This window comes from Rhipicephalus microplus, chromosome X, assembly GCF_043290135.1.
Source record: "Rhipicephalus microplus isolate Deutch F79 chromosome X, USDA_Rmic, whole genome shotgun sequence".
Classification (NCBI taxonomy): Eukaryota; Metazoa; Arthropoda; class Arachnida; order Ixodida; family Ixodidae; genus Rhipicephalus; species Rhipicephalus microplus.
This window is the reverse complement of record NC_134710.1, coordinates 71839111-71866404: the sequence shown is the minus strand read 5'-3', so window position 1 is coordinate 71866404 and position 27294 is coordinate 71839111. Positions and strand designations below refer to the sequence as shown.

The 27294-nt window shown below is 45.4% G+C and overlaps 1 protein-coding gene across 1 annotated transcript in view; it reads left to right on the top strand.

Moving 5' to 3' along the window:
* Positions 1 to 7567: 7567 nt before the first annotated feature.
* LOC119186332 (uncharacterized) overlaps positions 7568 to 27294 on the top strand; it is a 97018-nt gene continuing 77291 nt past the window's right edge. Inside the window, exon 1 of the mRNA XM_075881216.1 lies at positions 7568 to 7787. Within this exon, the coding sequence (XP_075737331.1) occupies positions 7628 to 7787 (160 nt within the window). The 5' untranslated portion in view covers positions 7568 to 7627. The remainder of the gene's footprint in view (positions 7788 to 27294) is intronic.

Sequence of the window (27294 nt, the reverse complement as noted above, 5' to 3'; positions counted from 1 at the left end):
CACACACGTCTCGTTATTGCCTGTCACAACTTTTCCCGATTTCACGGGCGAATTCGATGCGATGTGTAATTTTTTTTCTTGTTATTTTCATACGCATCACAGTGATTTGAATCACGCTTTCTTAAAGCTGTCTGCTGAACAAAAAAGTTCTGGAAAGCTGGCAAAGTTGGTCAAAATAAAAAAGAAATTACAGCATATCCACGCAATGAATGATGATAAGTGGGGCGAAGCGTCCGTCGACCCATCCGTGCTTTCGTCCGTCTGTTCGTTCTTGCTTCCATCCGTACGCGTGACCATCCATGCGCCCATCCGTCCATACGTCCGTGCGTCCGTCCATCTGTCCGTCCGTCTTCTACTCTGTCTGTCCATCTCTCTGTGCGTCCATCTAGTGAACAATCCAAGTACCTCCATCTCCCATCTCGCATCCCCTGTGGCACATACTCGCACTAGAGCGGGTATGTGCTACCGATGGCTACATACGGCGACGGAGAATGGACAGACCCATGCCTTAAGGAGCTTCGCCCCTAAGAAAAAAGCTTGGTATCATTAATACGCCTTGGCGCATTTCTTATTTCAAGCAAAATTTTCAAAAACGTGCCAATACAGAACAATATCTTTTCAGCATTCCTGCAAAAGATTGTTTTCCTAGATGCCACGTGATAGAAGAAAAAAATTGTAAAAGAAGCGAGTTTTTTCAGAAAAGCTCTTTTTCCAAAAAGAAATTCTGAAAAAAAAAGCCGGTTTCAATTTTAACTGAATTTTTTAACGAGATCCGATTATGTCACTTATTACACTGTTCCAATAGTATGTGTCCTCATTTTCTTTGTTCACGAAATATAGAGGAGCCAAGTGGCCTTGCTGAACGCGCTGTCTTCAGTGCTGTTATGAAACCTTTAGGTTTGCGAGCACTTGGGCTGTTTCTTAAAGAAGAGTAATAGCAGGTAACGATTGGTACAAACTCATAAATATTTACGTGCGTCTGTTATTATGACAATGACAGAGAACATGTTTCCTGCTTTGTATTCTCGGATTTAAAACATAATCGAATACCTCGTGTTGCGCTCGAGCAAGTTTATTTAGAGCCACCGCTCAGAAAGGTTTACTTCAATAGTGCTTCTCGCTGGATGAAGAGGGGATTCCCTTGAGACACGTGAAACAGTGCTGGCGAACCTCGTCCGTGCCACAAATAGCCTGAGATTCGCACTGTAGCTACCGTAGAGACGCAACATTCGAAATGTTTACGGAACGAAATCGTTTTCCTAGCAATATTGTTCTGTGAACACGCAAATAATCAACACAGAATACTCGGTCTGAGCTTTGAGCCCCATGCATTGAGTATAGTAAACAGCTGTACCAAGTCTAGACGTTTAAACTCAACAGCTCCGCATTCGTTCTGTCGCTTCTCCTACAGCGCTGCCATGACTCAAGAACACCGAGCAGTTTCCCGTTTTGTGCATAGAGGACCGTCGAAGGTTTTCACTCTCATAACGTGTGGACCACCCGGTGTGTCGAAGGACAAAATCTGTCTGGCACCACCGGTACCCCTTTTCAGTTCTCTATACCGGCCGTTAAGGTCGCATTTCGATGCTGGCACGTCAGTGGTGCACGTTAAAGGGGCCCTGCGACACTATTTGAGCATGTATTTTTCATCGGTTGCTATTTGAGCATGCGGGTTCGGCATCATGCAGTAACATATGGTAGCACCGTTAACGCGGACGCTAGCAATTAACCTCGTCTTTTGCTTTCTTTTGTGTTCGTCGTAAGTGCACTACACAGTTCGTTACTCATTCAAAAGCCCCCACCCTACTGTCCCACACACGGAGAAGTGCGATGACGCCTATCCTCTGTCATGACGCCATGCCAGTAAACGTCCATAAGGTAAACGATTCGTAGAACTATATGTCTCCCTCTCTTGAAACACATGCATGTCATACTGAGCAGAAAGAATAACTAAAGCAGTTCCCCAACGACTGCTCCGCACGCGCTAAATAATATTCCGAAAGCAACGCGGGATGCGACGAGTTGTGCACCGAGCACGAAGAGGCGCGTGACACGCAACCGCGGAGAAAAAAACACGGAATTTAATCGTGTCAGCCGGCGAAAATACAGCCTGCGAGACTTTCCTATTCGCACCGCTGGTCTCTCCCCATTAAAGCGCTCTGCTTAGAGTGCCGGGTTGTTTCTATCGCCACGCGTCGCGTGTAATATACATGTCCCTTCTACTTTTTCTGCCGCGAACGGTCCTTCCGCTCTCGAAAATGCCACGGGAAGGGAAGAGCGGCTTTCCCCGGTGTGCGCGAACAAGGCACTTTGCGCAGCCCTGAATGCGACAAAGAGCCAACCTGCAGGCACCACGAGAAAGGAGTGCGGCATAACGTTGATTGCACTTTGTTGATTACCCGCAATAACGGGCGCGCAGCCCGAAAAAGGGTTGGCGCAGCGAGCCGAGAGCTTATGGGCCTCGGCGGGCTCATCCCGTCATGCACTGCCGCGGGGCGCTGTGAAAGCCTACACCCCGCGGGAGGCAGATGAGCGAATGAAAAGGAAAATGGGCGGCACCGGACGATGGATTCGTTCATTTAGAGCTGTTTTCGCCTGTGCTGGAGTGGATGAGCCACACACCACCGACTGTTACCAAATGACTCTCAGGCAAAGCCAACGGGTTGCGAGTGTCAGGTGAGCGGATGTGCAGTTTCGTCGGCTTCGCAGCGATGATTACTCTCTGCATTCTGCTGCCGCTGTAGTTATTTGTGCTTTATGAAAGGAACCGCCTTTTGTACTCCCCGCAACAACGGTAATTTTAGACATTCTGTCGGGCAGATGGTGCGCGTGAGTTTGTGGAGCGATGCAGCTTGTCACGATGAGGCCGCCACATTTCGTACAAGAGTACATACGTGCAGACTTACGCGAGCTACACGAAAGAGAGAGAGGGACGCGAAAATTTCGCCATCTGAATCCCATATTTTGTTTTTGGCTTTCTCTCTCCCTTTCTTTCTTTCACTTCTTTAAGTAAGTAAAATTCACCGACATTAAAGCAACGTTTAGAATTATTTATGAAGGAATGAATTTTTTTTACCTCGTGTCTTGATTTTGCTGTTTGATGCATACAAGTTTCTGTCGAGCTAACAGCATTTGACATTAGCCCCAGAAATACGTAACAATACAGTATACGGATTACGAAAAGTATAATGCAGGCAGCCAAATTGTGCTAGAGAGTTGACACAAGCGTATTTACGTAGTTTAGGTGCCAGTCGCGTGTGCTATTTTTAGTGCTATGGCAGTACAAAAGCAAACTCTGATTTGAACTGCAGTCCTCATTTACAAACAATATTTCGAGAGTTAGACGTGCTCATACCTATAAAAGTCTGCTTAAACGATACCAAGTCTTCTTCGTGGGAAAATGTGACGGAAAGAGGGTTTGATGAAAAAAAATAATGTTTCCTTTTACCACCTATATCTTTCACGTGGTGCGGCTGAAGTTGTGCTGTATCTCACTTATAACCGCTTCAGGTCCAACTTAAATAGCTTGAGATGGAAAGAAAATAATTAGGGGACCTTACATTTTCACCTTTATAGGTGTTCAACGCGATTGCAACATCTTGTTCGTAGTGTGTACTTCACACTCTTATTGAATGAAACCATTTCGAATTTGCTATGCACCCACAACGTGGTCAAAATATGCGCATTAGTGTGTGTGCCTTTTGTAGTGGTGTATCGGCATCTAACCATGAATCCATTATGATTATCGCACATTCTGACGCCCATTGGCAATCGAAGCTTGTACCACGCATTATTGCTGTAATATTTCATGTTTCATTGGGAAGCATGTTAAGAGGACGCATGTGTTTGTGAAGAATGAAAGCTAATCTCACTGCATTTCCAAGCAGAAGTTATTTTCAGTGTCTGCACAAGCAGTGGCGTGGCCATGTGGTAAAACATCAACTTGCCACGCAAACGACACGGGTGCGATCCTATAACTTGAACCCAAACAACCCTGGTTAGGTCTCCACTCTAATCCAGGATTCTTTAACATTTATTTGTTTTATTTCCATCGTTCTTTATTTTTAGGTCCCGCATAAGATGATGATTCTTCGCTCACAACGAATGACGCCGATGCCGGAATTTCTGCGAAACGTGCTGTTTAACACTATCGCATTATTATACATTATTTCTACACCCTGCAGGGGGCGCGATAGTTTGGCACCATCAAGCACGCTGTTCGAGTTAGAGAACACGCAGTTTTAGTTCGTTTTATATGACAGAAGAAACGTATTATTACCAACTCCTGATTCTGGCTTAGCTAATTTGTCGTCGTACCATGAGCTTTCATGCACTTCTATCTTTGACATAAACTCTCTTGAAACTCCAGCACACTAATACATATTAACACAGCTCATCCATTTCTTTTTATTTGAACAAAAGTAAACAATGTAAAAAGAGTGGCTTATAATTAAGAGGGCTTGTAGGCCTATAGGTATCTTTCGGCAGTGACTAAATTTTCCCTTGCATTGTGTCTCGCTTTCAGGTGCCTTTTTTTTCTCCCGAATCCTCCGCCGCATCCAAAAACCACAAGAGACGAAGGCACCGACTACAGGCGCTTTCAAGGCAATGTGTTGACTGACGGCGTTCTATTGTTCCACACGAGACAAACTTTGCACAGCTACATCTGCCCACTTCGCAGTGTGGCAATCACTCTGGCACACACCTCCTATACTGCAGTGCAAAGTAAGCGTACGAAGGTTACAATCAGGCGGGAACAGATGTGGACCCCAAACCTCCTCAGTGAGCTGGGGAAGTCTGCGATCTTCCAGCGGGACCCGGTCGACCAGCGTCAACTCGTCGCTCGAGTCCGTCGGGTGCTCCAGGCCAGAGGGTTCTTGAAATAAGTGACCTTTCCGCCTTTTTTCACGAGGAGTCTTATAAAAAATGTTTTTTTCCTCTCTCTTTCTCTCTCTGTCCCAAACGTCTGTAATTAGGAGCATACTTATTCATTTGTTCACTCATTTACACTTCACCCAGATCGCCACAAGTCATTTCGTAAAAGAAAATCATAACATAAGTACAGCAACTTCTAATTGTTTTTTTTCTACGGTATTGAAAGCCCCATGGCAATAAGGAAACACTGCATGCATTTCCGAATTCTTACATAAAACACTGTAGTGCTACATTATAGATGAGGACAAAACAGGAAACCTGACAGGACGGGCGGGATTATACTCTGTAGAGATTGTGAAATGTACACAATGGCAAAACTTGAATATATAGCTTCGAGTGAATAGGCGTCCATTTCTACAACCATGCTGACGTAAGGCGAACAAGCTCATTGAGTCAAGACCACAAATAATGTGCTTAAATATTTCACAGCGAATATAATGTCCACGAGATGGGCCCATCATTTTCAATGAGTTTTTTTTTTTTTTGTCACCTGCTTTATGTATACCGGGATAACTTCTGAAACTTTCCAGTTGGGAGGAACAGTTCCATATTAAAGCAGGTTTTATTTATTTTTTTATTTATTTATTTATTTTTTTATTTATTTATTTATTTATTTATTTATTTATTTATTTATTTGTTTGTTTGTTGTGTGTGTGTGTGTGTGTGTGTGTGTGTGTGTGTGTGTGTGTGTGTGTGTGTGTGTGTGTGTGTGTGTGTGTGTGTGTGTGTGTGTGTGTGTGTGTGTGTGTGTGTGTGTGTGTGTGTTCGAACATTTCCATCTTGGTGAAAAATCTCCGCAGGGTTAACGCAGTTCAAAATACAATTGCAGGATCAAATAGAAGCACATCAACGTCATCTACAAGTGGCTGCAAGTCTAAAAATCTAAAAGCTAAGCATTCATTAAATAAACGACGACGACTCTTTGGTTGTACATCAGTAAGGCTACTCTACCTCAGTATATACTTCCGTTGCTTTCAGCACTGGTTTTGTGACCAGACAATTAATCGAGGACGCTTAATTAAGCTTTGGATGTTGAAGCTGCAGAACGCGATATCGTAACCGGTCGCCGTTCTCATATGGCCTTCTCATTGGCTTGTCATGCCTCGTATTGTGCGTCTTCACCTTCAAGGTTACGATCGCACAGAACAGCGTACGCGTCTTATGTGACCCCGTGGCGAAAGCGCACGAAGTGCGGCACAGCGTCAAACACTTATCGGCGGCAAACTTATCTAGGAAATGGAGTGAAAGCTGCGGAAGCGGTCAGGGCGTCCGCATGTATACGTGTTGTCCTCAGGTATATGTGGCAGCTTGCGACTGACTGTGTTGTTGGTAAGCTTGCATCGTTTCATTTTCGACATAACGCCTTTTATTGTGCCATTGGTGTCATTATATTGTAGTTTTTTTTTTGTTGTTTTATTGTACGATGCGATGCTTAGTTACGAATTTGCGCTTCGTATTTTTCTTCTTAGTGCTTATTTGCTTCTGTAGACAGTTTCTATAGTTTTGTACATTATGATTTCTCTATTTTATTTGTGTGCCAGCACTGAGATTTCATTCATTTATGGGTACATGATATTTGAATATTATTATTATTATTATTATTATTATTATTATTATTATTATTATTATTATTATTATTATTATTATTATTATTATTATTATTATTATTATTAGATAACTCCTCGATAAAAGTTGACCAGTGAAAGCACCTACTTTGTCATCACCGACAAGGCCTCTAGAGGCAACGCACTTAGTTTGCGCGCTGCTTTAGTGATATTTGAAAGCGGAATGTGCGCACCGAAATTGGAGTGACACATTAGCGCTTTCACTTGGCGACTTCTTCGCTTTCCGCGAGATTCCTTTTTTCGTCCCCGACGGCGGCGACCGGCCTCTCATGCGACGACAAATTAGAGCACCCTCTTCCTTTTGCGCGCTTCCGCAGACAGGTTTCTAATGGCGCGGAAGAGAGGCCTCCCATGTCCTACGCGCTATCATCTGGGCGGCACTTCACAGCCGGGTGTGCGTCCAATCAGCCGCGCGCTCAGCGGTAACCTGCCGCGCGTTTTCACACCGGTCGACACCGCCGCGGCTCGATGTAGACAGGATTGCCGTCGCTTGGCTCAGCCTGCGACCCGGCGGCGGTTGAAGCACAGCTGCGCCGCTGGTCGGCGCGCGCAGCTCATTTGGCTTGCATGAAGGCACGCACTCGGCGAGCCTCCGATCCAATTTTCTGTCGTTTCCCCGCCTCTAATCCGGGGCTAATCGGATTTGGCTGCAACGGCATCTCTTCCCCCACCGGTAGCGGCAACCCCCTTCCTCGAGTAATATCCGCGGCAGGAATCTGCGGCCGCCGGTCCCGGAACAGTCCGGGTTAATTTGTCGCCAATTAAGCGCGCCTCGTCCGCCGGAGACAAATGGCTGCCGCCTCCAAAACATGCCACCCTCGCCCATAGCGCCCACAATTTGTATCAATATTAATAGCCGCTTTTCCCCGACCGGGACGCGGAAGGGAAGAGCGCGTCCCGCCTTCGGGGGTGGGACCCAAGGGCGGGGCCAGAACGTGGCCCGGCCCACGCGACACGGCCAAACTTCGGAGCGGCCGCAGGCGCGCTACTCGCCCGACGCCCAGACCCCGAGGCCCCGAGGGCGCCGGCCACAGCTGCGGGCTGCTCGAAGCCTTCCGGAAGCCGGCATGGCGCTCACCACCGAGTCCAAGGCGGCCAAGTCGGCCAACCCGTTCTCCATCTCGAGCATCCTGAGCCGCAGCGAACCCAAGCGCCAGCCTCCACTGCTCTGCTGGGAACCCGGGCTGCTCGCAAAGCCCACGCCGTGGTACCCGTGGGTCAGGCCTGGTACGTGCACGCTTCTAGGCTCGCTCAGCGCAAATGTACCCCGGAGGAGTAACGCACGTGCCTCTGGAACGCAGAGAATGCCAGTCGACGACGGCACAGTTCCGTAGATTGCCGTGTGTCACTTTTCGCGAGGCTGATTCGCGATCTCTGTTATCACTATGTTTTCCTCACAGCAGCACTTACTCAAAAAGTGCAGAGTTCCGCATTACTTGTTCCACATTTCGCTGATGGGCGGTTTCTCCTCTAACTACTTTCCATACAGTGTCAACGACCACTGCAGAACGTCAGATGGTCGGCAGACACGAGACTGGCACTTCTTTTTGCTCGTAAGCGCGCGCTATGTTCGTGGTACAATGCGTTTGTCGTACACGTACCCCACTTAAGGGGGTATATGGTATCTTTATGATGATATAGCACTGGCGCGTACTGACATTGTCACGTCGCTGGAGAAAGCGGACGTCGGGAGACCGTCGGCTTTCTCCAACGACAGCTGCCTTTAGCTCCGTGGACGCGCAGAAGAAACTGCAATGCAGGTTTTCTGCGGCATTCCCGCCTTATGCAGTTTCTTCTAACTGTGCGCAAGTCTCTGTTTTTTAATTATTGTGATCAGACAAAAAACGTAGACCGAGAAAGTTTAGCATTCATCAGCTGTTATACGGCATGTGCCAATATAGTGAATCCAACAAGACTTGGAGAGATTTGTTACAGGCTAACTAAGCCTATCCCAAAACCAATGAGGAGGAAAAAATAAGTTGTGCTTCAAATAATGTTTGCAACATAGACATATATGATCAGAACAAGCATTCTTGATTGTTTTTAGCCATCGCATCTAATAAACCTCTTTTTTTTTTCAAAAGTTGCAAATAACGTGCGAAGTTTTTCAGAAAACAGACAAATAGTAAGGGACTTCTATATAAATGAAAGGGTGCAATTGAGAATATACACCAACGAAGGTATTTCGTTATTAGACAAATTCCTGTTTTATGATTAATAAGAAGAAACACTATTGTGTGCATACGCGTGAAAATATCTCATGCTTCTTCTTTTTCGTTAAAAGCGAATCGCTTCATGGTATCAATGTGACAAAAGTTTTTATCCGACTAAGCAACTGACACGTTTGGTTCGAGTCGTTGCTACACTATTTCACGAAACCAAACGCGGTTGTCATATATATACTCGCACCCAACGTTCACAGTTGTAGACCGTTTTCGGCATCCTCGGCTTTGTGCAAAGCTGCTTTTCTATAGAGCTGCTTTTCTAGTGCTTCTTTTGCGAACAATTCAAACCTTCCTCGATAAGCTTACGAAGTTTATCGGATTTCCCGCAAACTGTACAAGAACTCCGAAGTCTCGGAGAAGGCGCACCTTGTTGTCGAAAGAATTACGCCACAAAACGGCACAGTTGGCTCCGAAAACCAATTACGGGACGAAATGCGATTTCGGAAGTAAAGTATATACCGCTTCTATATAGAAGTTTACACGTCAGCGAAGTTGCGCACGTTCTTTCTTCGGGAAAACAATCTCTTTAAGGGGACCAACTTCCCGATGTCGCTTCAGCTTAGGTATTTACGCTGGTATTACACTTCCTTTCTGTCCCACTGACAAACATCGGGGCCAATTGATTTTAAAATATTTGCTTACATAAGAAAAGCCAAAGCCGCCGTTTTTATGTTTACTACAACCGCACTTTCTAATAGGCAAGTTGTCCACGTCTGAAGTTAATACCAAATTATTTAGCGCTTTTAGAAACTCAGAACATTCGTGGTTTGTAAAATCACCATGCAGACACTATTCAGGCAACAGCCAACCCGTTATGCGATGAAACTCCAGCACCGGATGCTTATACAGGTACTGCTTTTTTTTAATTAAGTGGCTGTTTCAGCACGAAGTATGCATGCATGTCTATTACATGCCTGAATGTTTTGGGACGTTAAACCCCACATATCAATGAATTACAATCCTGAATGTTCTGGACAAGGCACTGTTTAACAGTCAGGACTATTTTTTTAGTTTTTTGCTAATATGCACTTCCATTCATACGAAATAATGTGATCCTGAAAATAATTTTATGAACTTAACTGCGAGTCGCTCTTCAAAAGGACCTAATTATTTCGTGAATTGAACCAGTGTTTTTCAGCAGTATGTATGCCAGCCGTTCGCCTTTTTTAGTCCATGCACCTCACGATTGGCTCGCAGATGACTCTACAAACAGTTCTGTGTAGTTCGACCCAGAAATTTAGTGGTGCTGTAACTTCTTGCTATAATTGTGAGCGAATTTCAATTCATTAAGGAATCCGCATGAACGGTGCACTCCGAATGTGTGAGATCAGAGAAAACGTGCCAACACATAATTATAACAGAGCGGTTCACTATAATTTTAGGGTGACAGGAGCCATTACGAATGAAACAACAATAATGGTCAGGGGATGACTGCCCGAAAGCTCCGAAAGCCCTTTCACTCAAATATCGCGGAAGAGCAACAACGTTGAAATAAACGCGTGTTCCCGTACGCTGCTATATTACGAAAGCTGAGCGGTGTGATGCACAACGTTTATGCGGACACTATTCGGCATGTGCATGTGCCGCTTTATACTATATATATATATATATATATATATATATATATATATATATATATATATATATATATAGTATAAAGCCCTATACCTTTTCGTATACCGACGTGTATATCGTTTGAGTCTACCAGGAAAATTATTCATTAAAATAGACGCGCGCACATAGTTTTATTCCCACTGCATGTCGATTTCCAAACATGATATACGAATCCTGTTTTTTGAACATATTCGTGGAAACGCGCACAGGGCTCCGCTTTTTAATATTTCAGTTTATGTTGAATTTTTCGCACCAGTCCGTTATGTTTTCTAAATCCACTTGCAAACTATCCATATCATGTTCACTATAGTGATTTCTCTGTATATGACACAGTCGTCAACCAGTGATTTTTTTGGGTGGCGCATGTTTTCGACATAGTCGTTTTTATTGCACAAGGGTGGCTTAAAGTTTGCCGGTTTCTATTCTATGTCATCTCATCGCAGCGATGCGAACTTTTGATCACACCTTTACTTATTAAAAGCAATAAGGTCCCCAGAATGCTTCTTCGGGGAACGGCCGACGACATATTTAATGGTGGAGATCTGAGATTATTCACAATGACAGAGTGAGATCTGTCACCCAAGTATGATTTCGCATCCAGGTTTGAACGTTTTTTTAGGATACCTTCATTCTACCATCATCCCGTTTTGGCTGGTAACAACTTTATTGATAATCTTGCAGAGCTTTCGTCGAGTGAGCCTTATGTCTCTCACTAGGTCAGATCCGCAGCAGGGAATTTTTTAGGAGGAGGGGGAGGGGCATTTGTAGAAAACCTAGAAAACATTTATTGTTATTACTTGTTCTCGGTAAAACACACTGCTTCTTCAGAATTTCGAGAGGAACATAGCTCCTAGCCACCTTCTCACCCCCCCCCCCCCCCTGGCTACGGGTCTGTCTCTCACGTACGGACGTCGACGCCTTATCTCTTGTGCATATTTAAATCTACAGATTTTCACGACATTTCCACTTGAAGGTGTAAGCGCCACTCAAGGTGAATGCAGAACATTCTATAGTAAATTTAAGCAATGGGGCTATATTAATATTAGTTACCATTATATATATATATATATATATATATATATATATATATAGGCTTTGGCACGCCTAGAACATATAGTGTGGGTCTTATAAACATCATGACTGGTAAGAAAATTTAGGACTGAGTAGTGCATGTATACTCTTGTTTCCGCCGCTTTCAGTTTGTATCGCATCGGCGTAATTTGACTCTTGCACTTGCATTAGAGCAAATATTACTTTTGTAAAGCAACAGCCATATCGACCTGACGCAGTTGTGTCCAGCAGTAACGTATAGCAGTTATTATAGCTGAAAAAAATGGATGGCACGACTCAATCTGTAAGGACTGTATACAGATGCTTCTTCACAGGTGTCCACTTAAAAAGTACCCTTCCGATATAGCTTACCATTGTTGTCACGCAGTTTTCAGTGGCAAGTTCAATTTTTCGTGTTGTTTTAGCGCGAAATTGTTTCATGCCGGAGTCCAAGAAGACTTCAGTGACGTATTTTTGTCGCGGAAATGACGTGCGAAAATGTCCATGGTTAGAAAGCAAACAAAAATTTCCGTCAATGGGAGTCGAACGCATGACCTTTCGGTCCGCGACTCACTCACGCTACTAACTGCGCCACGGATCATAGTGTTGCAGCCTTGCAAACGTGCCTTTTATATCTAACACTGTCCTCTAAAAGTGTTCTTGGTAAAGTGCAATCATGCATCACGACCTATATAGACATCCACGATTAGGTCATTCAACGCGTCGTTTCTTCGCGTCCGTCCCGTTCTGCGCGTTTCCGATAGAAGAAGTTCAAGTTCGTCAATGTATTAACACAACGGCATCCAGGTGGAGACATTAGCCCAAGGTGCCGGCCTCGCCCATAGCATTTATCCATACCAAAAATAGCTCTGCATCGCTTATATGTAACTCCACGTTCTCAATTTACTCTTATCCCTCGAAACATCACCGCCGGCTATCAACGCAGACACGACACGTTTTGCGTTTCTGTCTATAGTCGGGCAGTGATGTTCACTACTCTAACATGCCGTGAGTAAACGAGCGAGTTCAACCCACGTTCGGCGTTCATTCAGTGGCGACTCTCCTGGTTGTCACACCGCATTCTCTTATTTCACTCTCACCCTTAAATACTATGGCTAGCACAGGCATACAGGGCACCCCAGATATCTTTTGCCAGAGTTTTAAAATATGCCCACACACGCAATTACGACGCGACCAAATGCATGTTGCTGACCGTTGCCTGGAGTTAATCAGGCTATTTTTTGTGTTCTAAATGATTGTTTAATTAGATCCGTTTAATGAACTAACTTTTGAAGGAACTAAGGTTGATAAAAAATTTCAGTAAGAAAGTAGCAGACTGGTTTGCAAAACGTCAAAATAGACAGTTTCAAACTTTATATCTGTTAATTATTAGTGTTTTTTTTTACTTTTCAAACTTCATATTTGTTAATTATTAGTGTTTTTTACTAACTACAAATGCCCGCAAAATGCAAAACAATACCACGTCACAGACCCGTTCGCGTGTCAGTGTGCACGATGATTCCAGTGCTCCCTTACGTTCCGCATACGCACGATACGATTTCCTTGCACCGGTTCATGACAGCACAATGGGTTCATCGCAAAGCCACCACCATCGTTGCGGCCCCCTAACACAGCATAATCGGGCGAATGCTATGGTCGTTCGTACAGGGAACGCTAGGAGTATTAGAATCATCGTGTGCACTGGTGCGTGAGCGGCTTTGTCACGTGATATTTTTTTGTGTTTCGCGGGCATTTGTAGTTAGCAGAAAAACACCAATAATTAACAAATATGAAGTTCGAAATTGTCTAATCAGACGTTTTGCAACCCAATATACAACTTTCTCATTAAGTTTTTTATCTATCTTCGTTCCTTCAAAAGTTTGTTAATTTAACACATATAATAAAACAATAATTTGTTACACTAAAAATTGTCTGTCTAACTCCACGTAACTGCCAGCAACATGCAATTGGTTGCGTCGTGTTTGCGTGTCTCGGCATATTTTTAAACTCTGACTAAGGATAGCTGGGGCACCCAGTAATGACTACAAGGGTTTGTTTACCCATTGCTCGGACGTTAGTAATCGGAACGAAATATATCGCTAAGCGTCTACGCAGGTGCATTCCCGTTAAAGGGTGCTATATAGCTGTCAAACATCCAGAGACATTGTGCAAGCTTTCTCATATGGACTACATTTGTAAAGACAAGTTTCACTTTCGTATGATACCGATTATATATGACGCAGGTATCAACCATATCTTCTTTTTTTTTCTATATATACGCCTACAAAATGTGAGAAAACCAGAAAATTATTGTTCAGTCGATGCAAAGTGCATACCCACTAAAAACTTGTGGAAGCGATAGCGCTTTGTACATAATTCTATTATCCAATAAAATCCTTCACTATCCACGTGGATATTACCATTGGTGCGAATGGTATGATCGTTCATTCGTTAGCTTATGCAGCTTACATATTAACCCACACGTAACTATATACAAATTCTGACGTATAAATTTTGGTGATTCATATATAACATTCCCCCTTATACCTTTCTACACAAAGCGCAAGTATACATATACCAAAATGCTGTATCTCTCTTGGTTGCACCTTTAGAAAAATTATCGCAACTACGGGGAGGGGAGGGGGGGGGGGGCACTTGTTGAAAACTTTGAAAAACACTTATTTCTATTACTTGTTTTCTGTACCCCCCCCCCCTTTTTTTTTCAAATTTTGGGGGGAACGCGGGCCCGTAGCCCCCTTCCCCTGTTCTCGTCACTCATATAGGCTTTCGAGGAACAACTTTTCAATCCTTGTACACTGAGTTAATTCCCTGATACTCTCGAGAGTGTGGCACTTTGTTATTAAGCTCTGTCGTTACAACGATGTCGTAACGTTCCGAAACAGGCATTTCGCAGAAGTATCTATATACTCCAGTAATATGCTGTGGTAGAGAAAGAGAGATGCAAGGAAAGGCAGGGAGCTTAACGATACGCACGTCCCCTTGGCTACCCTGCACTGTGGGAAGAGATGAAGGGGAGGAAAAAGAAGAGATAGAAGAAAGATATCACGAGCACACTAGTGAAGGAGCACACGCAGTCCATAGGCGGTCGCTCAGATTTGTTGCATTCAGGTATGCAGCATACCGCTTTAGTCTCTTTCTGCGCTATCGAAGCACACGCCCAAGGTCCTATAAAATATTCTGCACTGAGAAAATGGTCTGTATACGTCCAGTTGGGGTTCAAAACCATCCGCATCTGGCATCGCTGGTTGTATTGTAGCGAGCGCAGCTGCACGAGGCGTGTTCGATGGTCTCTTCAGCTCCGCAGGATTCTCAGGTGTCTGCCATGCCGATGCGAAACGAGTACGCTTTGGGGAATGCAACAACAAACCAAAGGTGGCATAACAGTGTCGCGTCGGAGCGGGAAAGTTGCGGTGGTATAGCTGTAGCTTGAACGCAGGATCCAGTTCATATAAGTGACACTTTTGGAAGCTTGTAGACGATGAAAACGGTACATTCAGTAACGATATGGAGGTCGTCCTTTCGTTCTTCGAAGTGGTAATTATGTACATACAATGTGAGACGAATAACTTGTTGCAAATAATTGCCGTTTCATTTTTTAATTGCCACACTGCAATTTTCCCGCGTTTTATCCAAATGACGTCAATGTGTGCTTCAACCAGCTCTCAATTTAAAGTATCTATATTCCAGGAAATCATCCTCTCCAAGGCTACACTTGCCTCTCCCCTCTCTCTCCTTCTTAGTTTACGCATTTCAGAGGCATACACAGCTTTACGGGTGCACTATACGCCACACCTATTACTCTAGTTAGATTCATGACACATATTGCGAAATTCGGCATCTATTAATAAGTTACAAAGCGAGGCAGACCTTGCATGAAAGATCACAATGAGCAATGCGAAAGCTAAGTGAACGGGCTGCATAATAACCTCTAAACTTTTTTGGGTACTTCGTTCATGACAAACGTTGTTGCCATTGCAAACCCAACCGTCTTTGATAGATGAATGTTTAGAAAACGTCTGTGCTTATAATTTCTGCTTTAGGCGAATTGTCAAACCGTTTCGCTACTCAGTGCACGAAAATCCATGTCTATTAACATGTAGTATAAATCAGAAGCGCACAGCACTTTCACAATATTCGGCTATGAATACTTTATACGGTTGCAACGTTTCCCAACCTCCTTTAAGTAATTTCTAAATAGTAGACACGACTTCATTACCGGATAACTTTAATTTCGTGCTCATAAGATATAAATGCACCCAATGAAGAACAACGGTGGTAATTATTGATTTTTATTGGTTAGCAACTTGTTACAACTTCTACGTATTTTTCACCTCTTTTAGACATCTGTCTGAAACATACACATGCACGGTGCTACTTGCCTAAAGCAATCTTTTCTAAAATCAGGACACGGTAAGAAAATTGCCTATATATAAGAAACAGAAGAAAATATTACAAGGTCTTTATTTCTCCCAACAGGAAATGTCATGCATGTAATAACGTCTTGAACACTTCTCCTTTTATTAAAGACGATAGTCTTTCTAGGGGACCTTCGCCGGAAAAAAATTTGGTCTGTCTGCCGGTACATTTGTCTGTTTATCCACTCTTACCGGCATGGGGTACTTGAAACGGCCGCAGCAACCACCAATGTTGCTCAAGGTTTAACGTTCATACTTGTGCAATTGTCAATTAAAAATCAATTATTGTGCATGTCTGGGGCACCATAACAACACTTATATATTCTGCATGTGCTTCTTTTACTATAAAAGGCATACATCAGTAATTTTAAGGACCGTAGCGCTTATCTCGCTGCGCTGACCATGCAACGCTTGCACGAAAAGGCGAGGGTTTCCAACGCTTTGCTAAGATGAGACGGTGGTATAGCACCTACCCGTCGCCTTGCTTTCTACACCTAATCACCTCTGAGACGGGCGCGCACACCCGTCTCAGAGCCACGCGCTTCGTTTTCCAAGAAAACTGCCAGATAGCACTCAAGCCTCACGCGTGGCGTGACTTGATGCGCGCGTTCGCCTCCGTGCACGCTCGAGGCACTCTAACGCAGCGCCTCCAGAATACCATTCACCGATTTTCTTGCGCAGAACATCAAATAAACGTTTCGTTCACTCTCTCCTGACTATCGTCTTTCGACGACATTTATACATGTAGATTCGGGCCAATTTTACGATAGCAATCATATGGACACTCTCGGCTGGTTTTTGCCGCCGCCGTCGGCGTCATGCACAGCATGTGTATACCTATCGATATATATATATGAAACCTAGAGAAGGAAAAAAAGCCGCCCGTGCTCGGCACCCAGCTCATCGCGCGCTTATCTCCTACGCGTTCTTTCCCTTGTGAATAGAGAGGGGGGGGGGGGTTAAATGCTTGCGCGCGCACGCTTATCATTCGGTGGGAATAATCGCGCTCCTTCGACTATGACCGGAACAATTGCGTTTAGTTGCCGGGCGCGCAAAGATCACTTCGCTCGCTGGACAGGCACCGTTTGCGAAATGAGTGCGCTTTTCTAAAACAGTGAAATAACAGCTGGGCCACATGTTAGTTTGCACTGACCTGTACCGGTGATTACGTTTGGTGCGTCGTTTTTGTTTAAACAGCGCCTTATGTGCCGAGCGGTTAACGTTGCTGTAAGTTCGCTGTCGTCCTGTGTGTGTTGTTTTCATGCGTTATTTGTGCGTGAGCAGCGCCCTGCACGTGTCGATCTGCTTGTCGTTCTCAGCGTGACAGTCCAAGTTGTTGCTATCGCATTCATTGCTTCGCTCTTGCGGCAAAACTGTGACTTTTTTCATTGCTAAGTATTCAAAATTCTGATGCTTTCTTTCACCTCGTTTTTAATTATGGGCTCACTTAAACAGATTACTTCAGTTTTTTTAATCCCTGCTTTATTTGTTCAGAGCAGCCGAGCCCCGCTTTCTTACGTATACGTATATTTGAGATCATGTTATCTCTTTATCAGGAAACATCAACTGGATTAATGAGCGAGAAATATGGCGTCTAGGACAACGATACGACACCTTAATTCCCACTGGCTGCGGGGCCACATCACGCGAGAACCTAGAGGGAGAATGAGAAAAGAGAGCACTTGCTGGTGCCAAAAGGTTTGCGTGACGGTAAAGGGCAACCCACCATGGTGGTCTAGTGGTTATAGTATCTGTACTGCTGTCCCTATCGTTGCGGAGTCAAATCCCACCTGCTGAGACCGCATTTTAGGTGGAGGCGAAAATGATTGAGGCCCGCGTACTCAGGTTTAGGTGCAGTTTGAAGAACCCCGTGAGGTCAAAATTTCCAGAGCCCTCCACAATAGCATCGCTGATGACATTATCATAGTTTTGGAACCTAAAAACCCAACAATCATATTATTGCTAAGATGAGATGGCGGTTCTTCGACTAGATCTACAGTTGTAATTCGTAATTGTTTAGAGTAGTCTGTACTGTTCATTCTTATTTTTTCCCGTGTTCATTTTTTTTGTTTACTATTTTTTGTTCTGTGGTCTAGTGTGAAGATGACAATCTGTACAATTTCTTCCCACTCCTGTATGAGCCTGTTAAGGCTTACAGTATCAATAAAATAAATAATAATAAATTAGTGTTTATAGGGCATTGACACCATGCCACGTCACCCTCGTTATCGCTAGCCTGCGTCATTAGCGCGTTCCTTGTCAGTACAAGCTCTAGACTCCGTTAACTCAGTTTCAGTACACTCGTTGAAGGAAATAATGCACGGAGCACGATAAATTTGAAAAGCAAAACGTTCGCTCCTTCGAACCTGTGTCGCGACGCCTAAAAGCCGATTGTATTACCTTTGAGCGTAACAAGCGCCTCCTATGTGGCGGCCCTGTTCTCTATCTGATGACATAATGCTACTTGTACCGAACTCTTGACGTTGCCGCTATTGTCTTGCCGGTTTTGGCAATAACAATCCCTCTTCCAGTAACAGGATGTGTTAAAACCTGCAGAGTCTGCAGGCCTCCTATCTTGGCGGCGTTGCGCTCTTTCCTATCTCCATCTCCCGTGTCGTAAACAGAAAATTCGGGGGGTACAAAAAGCGGGTATGTTCCAAGTCGCTCCTATCGCACATGGATAGTAAATTTTATCGAGGGGGGGGGGAACAGAATTGAGAACGAAGAGAAGCGATGTGAGGAAAAAAAAAGGGGGGGGGGGGTAACGCAGGACGTGACCATCTATAGCGTAGTGTTGCAAGGGGATGGGAATGGATGGTGACGAGAACTGAGAGTAAAGCGAGGAAGAGGGAAAAGAAAACATGACAAGATCGACCATCTATAAAATAAAGACGTCAGTTTAGCATAGCACGGAGTGGGAAAGAGGTGATGGTCAAGAGAAAGGAAAGGGGGAGAAAGGGCAACACAGCAATATAGATATATATACCAAGAAGTAGGTGTTGTTGCTAGAAACAGAGAAGAAGAAAAGAAAGAAAGTCAATCTGTGTTCTGTGACGCTTGGTCGCCAGCCCCGCTGTTTACTCACATTTCATGGGCGTGAAAATGGCTTTAATTTTTCTTATATCCTCGTCGAGGTTTAAAACGTACCTCCGTATGTATAAGAACAATGTATAAATTCATTATTATAGATACGCGCTTCATTACTCCTTATTCATGATTTATTGAAATTCATTATTCATAGCAGTGAAAAGAAAGATGAGCCACGTCGACTCGCTGTTCTGATAGACAGCGCCCGAACAATGACCATCATCCCGTCGTCTTCCCATCTTTAAAAATAGCATTTAAATTATATATATATATATATATATATATATATATATATATATTTATATATATATATATATATATATATATATATATATATATATATATATATATATATATATATATATATATATATGGCTCCGCATGCATGCATTATATCAAGGTGTATATACGGCAAGTAAGAAGTCAATCCCGGCCCGACTGTTGCAGAGAATTTAATCATTTTTGGCGAACGCATACACATGCTCTTATCGGTTCATGCAGCCGTTTTCTACCTTATTACGAAACCACGAAACAAGCGCTGAATGGCACACAACATCGACCTACATACATTTACTTGCTCGCATTTACACGTACATTGTCCATCGGACCAGCCGGAACAGTCAAACGTAGTGGTACTGGGAGTTTTGGCACGGACCAATCACACAGCGTGAGAGGCCTGCGATTACCCCAGCCCGACGATAAGCTGCGACGGCGGCCCCGTTTTGTTCGTTTCATGTAAATTATACGACTGCTGACATCATCAAGCGAGACACCATGACACAATGCCAAAGTAATAAGGCGTTGCCACAAGCACAAATTATCTGCAAACACAGCGCGACATTTCATTATTCCCTGCGTTTGAGTGAAAAAAGGGCAGTTTCGCGCACAACAAACAAGGCCGGAAACGTAACAAAAAATCGTGTGCGTGAAACAGCTCATCCGCCAACGCCGTCCTAGCAAATGCCTTTGACGAAGCTATTTCGCAGCCAAATGCGTTTTCGGCAGCAAGGGGCGCGTGAAAAAGGAGAGAAAGAAAGAAATAGGTAAATCACAAGCTCGAGCACCCAATAAAGGTTATTTATATTCCGCGCCTCTTTTACCCTTCCCTCTCGCGGCTCCGAGGCGTAACATCCAACGAGAAGACGGCGAGAATGAGGATGACGGGGCAAAACGGTTTTTTTTTTTTTTTTTTTTTTTTTTTGCTGACGAGAGGCGAAAAACCGTCGGGTGCCGCTCGCGGTGAAATGAGTGCCAACGGGCTGCGGCGATGTGACGGCCGGATTCCGCGTGGCAGTCAGTCAGTGCGCGCGTCACGAGCGGCTCTCCGTCAAGCGCCCGTGCGTGGAGGCTCGAATTACCTCCCCCTCCGCGGGTGACGTCAACGAGGAGTAAATGGTGGCCTCTTCTTTCGCCGGCCACCCCTTTACCACTTTCTCCATCCCCCCAAGCGACGGCGAGTCACTTATCCCAATTAGCGGGCGTGCTTGCGACGGTGGCGCGCCTGAGTCGATCAGCGAGCAACCCGGCAGCCATTGGAACCCGAGACGGCGAGCCCCTCCCGCCGCTCCCTAATGGCGATCATTTACCTGGCCGAGACCGCCATCCACACAGCCCCGCTCCGCTGCTGCCGCGCCAACGGAAGAGCCGCAGCACTATATAGGCGCGCACGCTATAGCCACGAAGATGGACACGTAGCTACTCGAGGTGGGGGAAGCGAGGCAGCTTTCTTGTTTAACGCGCGTTTTACAACTTGTTCCTTCTCCGCCGACTGACAGGAAGTGCTTCCTTCTCGCTGTATCATTTTCTTTCCTTCACCGAGTGACGATTCGCTGTTACAGAGTTTCTCCTTTGCTGCGTGTAATACGATAGACGTATACCCCTCTGAAACAGTCCGAAAGACTCGGGCTCTTATATAGCAAACAACTCCAGCGCTCGTCTCCTCACTGCCCCGGGGTTTATCGTGCTGTATTCAACTGGCCCAAGCTACTAGCTCAGTTCGTAAGACAGGTTCAGGCATTCTTCTCTGCGAAGTAAACGATTACATTGAGTGTAGAGTTAAGCGATCATAACAATCGCTATTCACTAAATAACGTAAGAACAAGAGCTAAAACAGCCATTGACATTTTCTTTCAGGTATACTTCCACACAAACACACACACACAAATATATATATATATATATATATATATATATATATATATATATATATATATATATAGCTTCAACGTCTTACTTTTGTCATAAGAAATCAAACATAACAGCGCAGCACCAATTGTATAGTCCAGTGCACCTTCCAATGAGCACCACTCATTTGCCCATTTCAAGTGGCCGCACGTCGCCTTACCAAAGTGCCATCCACTGGAAACAGTAAAAAGAAAAAAAAACACGTGCACGGGTTTGTATAAGAGAGCTCGCTTTTTCCTTCTAAGAAATCAGAGACTGTTGCACACTCACGGCTGCTTCAGTAAGCAAGTACAGGAAATCTCCACTCCTTCTACAGCCGAAAGTGATTCTCGCCTCATCCAGAACCCTCTTTAGCTAAGAGCCTCGCTACTAAGGCAGCCTGAGCGCTCTGAACGCGCCTCAGTATAGAGCGGGGAAGATAGCAAGGAGGCAACGGAGCCGAGAAGGGAGAGGTGGATATCCGCGCGAAGGACCCGTTCGTCCCCAGGGCGCTGTTTTGAGCCCCTTTCGGAGGAGGCGGTGCGACGGCTCCGCAGATCCATTCCGAGTCCATTTCAGGGACTGTTACCCCTTGCCGTCTCACATTGATTCGTGCCCCTCCGCGGGCGGATCGTTACCGCGCGTCAGCTTGCTTGTTTTCGGGTGCGACGCCGCACTGCAGCGCTTCCCCGACCACTCGTCGTCCTTTCGCGCCATTCGGAGACCTCCCTGGCCCGCGGGCGACCCGGCGAGTGCTAACAGGTAGTTAACAGGGCCCGCCCTGCCCCATTGGCCACCGTGGCTCTCATAAAAAAGAAAAGGGTGGGGGGTAGAGAATACATTGAGCGCGCTTGATCGCCGCTGCCACCGCGACCAGCTGGAAGACGGCACAGCAGAAGATGACTCAGCAGAGTTGTCTGCCTGCGTGATGCAACCGGCCACCGTGATCGTCATCCCTTGTGTCCGCTCCTCCTCGTGCTAAGCCTCTCCTATGGGGGCGTCCCAGAAGAGTTAAAGCCGCCCAGTACGTACTTTAGGGAAAAGACGCAATGCATGCGCAAGTTCTCTCTCGATTTGTATATACATATATCGCCTATATACTACTTGCCACTTCTAGGGGCTTCCATTAACGAATACCACGCTTTAGTGCTTTAGAAGGAAAAGCCTTTCGTGCCTCGCTTAACCCCGTCGCCGCGTCGCTTTGACGTTCATTTGCTCGAATACAGAGAATCCATGGAGTGAAAACGAACCCCCCACTCACTTAGTAGCATCCACCGGTCTGATGCCTCAAAAGCAGAAGCCAAATGCCCGCTTGATGCAATACACTTTCTCTTTAACTAACGGCGAAAGCCATATGTTCATGCCCCCTGGGATAGCTTGTCTACCATGCTACGTTTAGCATACCTCTACTTCCTGCGGCTGTTCGGTGCAGACAGTTCTTGCCAATTTCTTTCGTGAATGCTCCTCCATGCACCTCACGCCTCACATACAAACAATGTATAGATGTGCCAACACTCATCCATGAAGCTCCAAATAATAGGAATCATTTTAAAGCACGGTCATTTTAGACAGTAGTTATAACTAATAAAACCATTTATCTAACTTAGAAATAGCTTGTACTTTTGATATTATGAAAAAGACGTACAGAGAACTTACCACAAAGCCAAACTGAGGCATTTAGAAGTAAGGGGAACATCGCACTTTCATTTTTTTTTTGGGGGGGGGGGGGGATAGTCCACCGAATACAAAATGTACAAAGTGACTATGCCTTGGCGGCTATAGAATGACATAGTCTTTAGACATTTACATGCCTTGATTACTAAACTAAGAAACAGATAGCAAATTTCTGTTAGTAAACAGTTTGAATTTCATGGACTAAGTAGTGGCAGTTTTTCGACTGGACTCTGAGCTAAAAACCATTCCTCATTAGCATTGTACACCAGTCCAGCTTTTTGGCTTTTATTGACGTTGTTATTTTCAGCTTCGTGGCTTCGTTAATGACAGCTCTTTAATTTTTCTACAGTTTAAGGGAATTGGTGCAGCTCAGAATCGGGGGGTCATTTTTTTGGCAGTGTCCCTAGTTAACTTGCGCATTGAGGTGGCAGTGACATCGGCCCCACAAGAGCGAATTTGGCGGCATGCATGTATGGTACCGAAGTGTATGGGTTGGTCCTGGTATAGGTTCACGCAGTTGTATATAGATCTTTATACATCCCGTCTCTTTGCACTGTTGTGTACACGAGTGGTATTTTACATTCATCATTATTGCTGTCACTATTTCACGAGGGGCATTAACTGGAAGTTACATATCATGGCTCTGAAGACGAGCTTTAAAGGACTTTTATAAAGCGTAACAACCTTCTAACGCCAGTTCAATCGTCGAATCGCCTTTCTGAGTGTATGCAGCAGTCGGCGAGTAAAATGCGGTGCTTGCATGGAGTACGTGGTTGCCTGCGATTGTTGCGCCATAGGTGAGCGATTGTGAGAGCAAGCTGGCGCAGTGAGGGTGAGATCACTCGTGATACACGGGGACTGCATCCAGTAGACAGCAGTTCACTTCGTGGTTCATGGTGGCGCCGAAGGAGCACTGCTGGTTGCTTCGTGCATTGAGGCACGCGAATGTGCATGATCATAGCTTTTAATGCACGCCTTGCAGTGCGCCATGCCGGCGCCACTAAGAACCACAGACTGACCGCTGTCCAAAGGATGCAATTAACACGTGCCACGAAGAGTCTACCGTATACATACACCAAAATGCATCAGCTTGGTTTCACACGCGCTCGCCTGTGGTTAACCAAGCGCCGGCAACCACGCTCTCCGAGTATTATACGATTGACTGGCCGAGCCCTGTACATTGAGATAATTACCAGAACTGAATGAAGGACATGCGCACACGTTCGCAGAGCTTCCATATTATTTCACTTATGTTATCGGGAACTGTATAGCTATACAATGTACGAGGACTTAATTAGATAACTTATCGGACCCAAAGCTTTCTTATCTATCGGTCGCTAAATAAGTGTTATACCTTAAAAAGAGATCAAAAGTTCTGAACACAAGGAATGTCGCTGAAGCCGACGTTTAGACAAGCGGAATCGCCTTCTCCAAGGCTTCAACGTCATCTCGACTTGGCTTTTACGAGGTTGCAGCTTCAAAGAAAACTTTGCAAAACGTTTGGTATAAAGTGACATTCCCCATGTTGAAGAACTTTCCATCTTCTACGGAACTTGTGCGTTTTGGGGGGCCTCTAAAGGCTTTATAAAAGCGTTGCTCAGCTACACTCCACGACGGAAAATGGCGCAGTGGGTGCAGTGCCAACGACTACGATGGTGCATACATCATGTATGTTTTTCGTCTTCCCCGCTACAGAGTGTATAATCGCGGAATTCTGCACGCCTCTACTTTTGGGCTCGAGCCTCAAACAGACACAGTTGAAATACTGCAGTGTTGGATATTCCGGCATTCGCACTTAACATTGAAAAAAAATCTTGCTGCTCGAAGACACATTAATACTCTTGTATGTTTCTTCCTTGTAACCTTGTATTTTTTCTTCAAACGTGCTGATTATCTAAATGGAGGTTCCACACAGGTGACTATACTCAATAATGGCCATGATGAGAACTTAAGACCAGCTGATGCTGTCTGCAGTTCATTTATAACAGCGATGGCTTCTTTAGCATTTGACAACCGTGTCGTCATCGAACGAATGGAGCGTCGTTTTTAAGCGGTCAGTCGCTGTAGACGTTCGCTTCGCGCACCTTGCCCCTGTTTGCAGCGTTACTCTGGGAAAATAGAAAAAAAAAAAGAACGCCTGGTGTGCCGCCGCGCACTCGTCGCCGCAACGGCGCACATCCGCACTACTGTAAGCTGCGGCTTTCCCGGAGTGGTTGTAACACTGCCGGCTCGAACTCCGAGGCGTCGTTGTCATCGCCCCGTTTGCAATCTGGTCGCCGTGCACCCCTCCCGGCGGTGGACGCATCGCCGACTCCGTTTTGCGGCCGCCGCACTCGAGTGGCTCCCCGGAAGAGGCGAAGGGGGATTCGGCGACACCCGAATACAAGCGCCGCTCCGCAACGCCTGGTCGCTCATCGGCATGCATGGCTGGCTCCTTCACAGATGGGCCCTGGTTGGGCGCCGACACCATCGCCGGTGGTGGGCCTCGTTAACGCCCCGCCGACAGCAGAGAGGGGAGAGGCCCGCTCTGATCCCCGGGGGCTGCCGCGCTCGCTCCCCGCATAAACAGACGACACAGAAGGAGACTGGAGAAGCCTTCAAAAGTGGTTTTTGCTGTTTAAAGCCGCGCGATATGCTGATTCAACTTTTTTTTTTTTTCGTCTTCACCGCTGCTGCTGCCACCACGTACGTCGGCGTGTCAGCCCGAAGCGCTCTACTAGACGAGAGAAGAAGACGACGGCTCGTTACGAGATACGCGGAGGTTGCGGGGCAAAAGGAGGGGAAACTGCCGTGGAAGAAGGTATGCATGAAAAAAACAACACAAAGCAATCAAAGCGCCGAGAAGGCGATCCCTCGACATTTGCGAAAAGTTCGGGATACATCGCTTCCATTGATCGGCGGCTGACAGAGCTTCCCGGAGGGATGCGGTACACCTGCTATCTGCGGGGCTGATCTCGCCTGGCTGCTCTTTCGCCTCTGCCTTTAAATCTGTTTCGTGTTCTCTTTATTTGTACTTGTGGATCGTTTTAGACGGCACATGACAGCTCCGCTTGCGCGTGAGAGATGGTGGAGGGCCGTCCCATTAATGTTCTCCGTTCAATACGACCCGTTATCAACGATCAGTCGCTCGTCCGCGCATAGTCAGTCTCGGCAAATAACCACGACCAAATTACTTTGCTCTTTGTTGGTATTTAGAAGGCTGTTAAAAGCTTCCGCCCGATCCATCCCTGCCCATTGAGAGAAGTCTTTGTGAGGTCGGGCCCCACCGGCATGACGAAAAGAATGCCGCAGTCTGTACCTATAGAATAACGCATCCAGCAATTTTTTTGCAAGGTTTATTTTACGCGCAGAGACTCCCACGATATTGTCATTGCACGCACCAGTAATAACCGTCATATCAACTGCGACGCTAAGCTGCGGTGCCCGACGAATGAACTGCAACCAGTGAAAGAGGAAACAGGGTGCATTAGGTGCCGTGAAAGAAGCGTTCGCTATAGGTGTGGCTTATATAGGGAAGTGACGATTCGATTTGGACTTCTAAACGTCAGAAGCTATTGAATTAGACGAAATACGGCAGTTACTTACGCATCTAGACACCGAATATAAAAGAAACGTTCCTCCCATCTTTAAATAATAGTCACCCATTTTCCGACATGTGAACGCACGATGATTCGAAAACTTTTTTTGGGAGGAGGGGGAGGGGGGGGGGTGACTAACCCGCCTGTGCCCGTGGTGTGTAGTATTGCTGCAGCCACGTTTAAATGCAACCGAAGTGCATGCTCAGCAAGTGCTCCGCATGCACGGCGTCTCTTGCAACATCGCTCTATGAGATATTCATAACACGTCAAACACATCAGTGCCTCTTAAATACGTTAACAGTCATAAATCTTTCTCGCAGGCAATAGCGGGGTTCTTTAGAAAAACACTAAAGCCTTGTTCTTCTTTATTTAAATGCCTTCTTCAACAGTGTGCATATGGCATGACCAAGGTTTCAGGCCTTACAGATTGGTAGGCGGACCGGGGTCATGCTTCTTCGGCTAGCACCAGTGAAAGATCAAGCAACAAGAACATGACTTCTTTTAGCCCACCAAAACGTAACTGCACCAACTCCCTATAGCAGCCTTAATCGATTTGTTTCGAAATTTTCGCAATGCGTCATTGAGCAGAAGTTTTCATAAAAAAATACTCGTGTTCTCTGACGACACGACAAATTCAAGGTAGGATGCAACAATGATCAGTTAGTAACAGCTGCAGTCTCTGCTATACAGCTATATATAGCAGAGATTATCACTATTCTGCGCTAAACTAGGGAAGGTGCCTTTCAGTCGAAGGTATATATCGTCAGATGTGGGGTTTTCTATGCGTATAAGCGGTTGAGTCACTTTTGCACGATAGTTACGTCTCGGCAACCAGCAGTTCATGACGTCACTGAATTAAGCTAGTATGTGCACCCTTACCGTTTCGTCATTCCCATGCCCCATACAG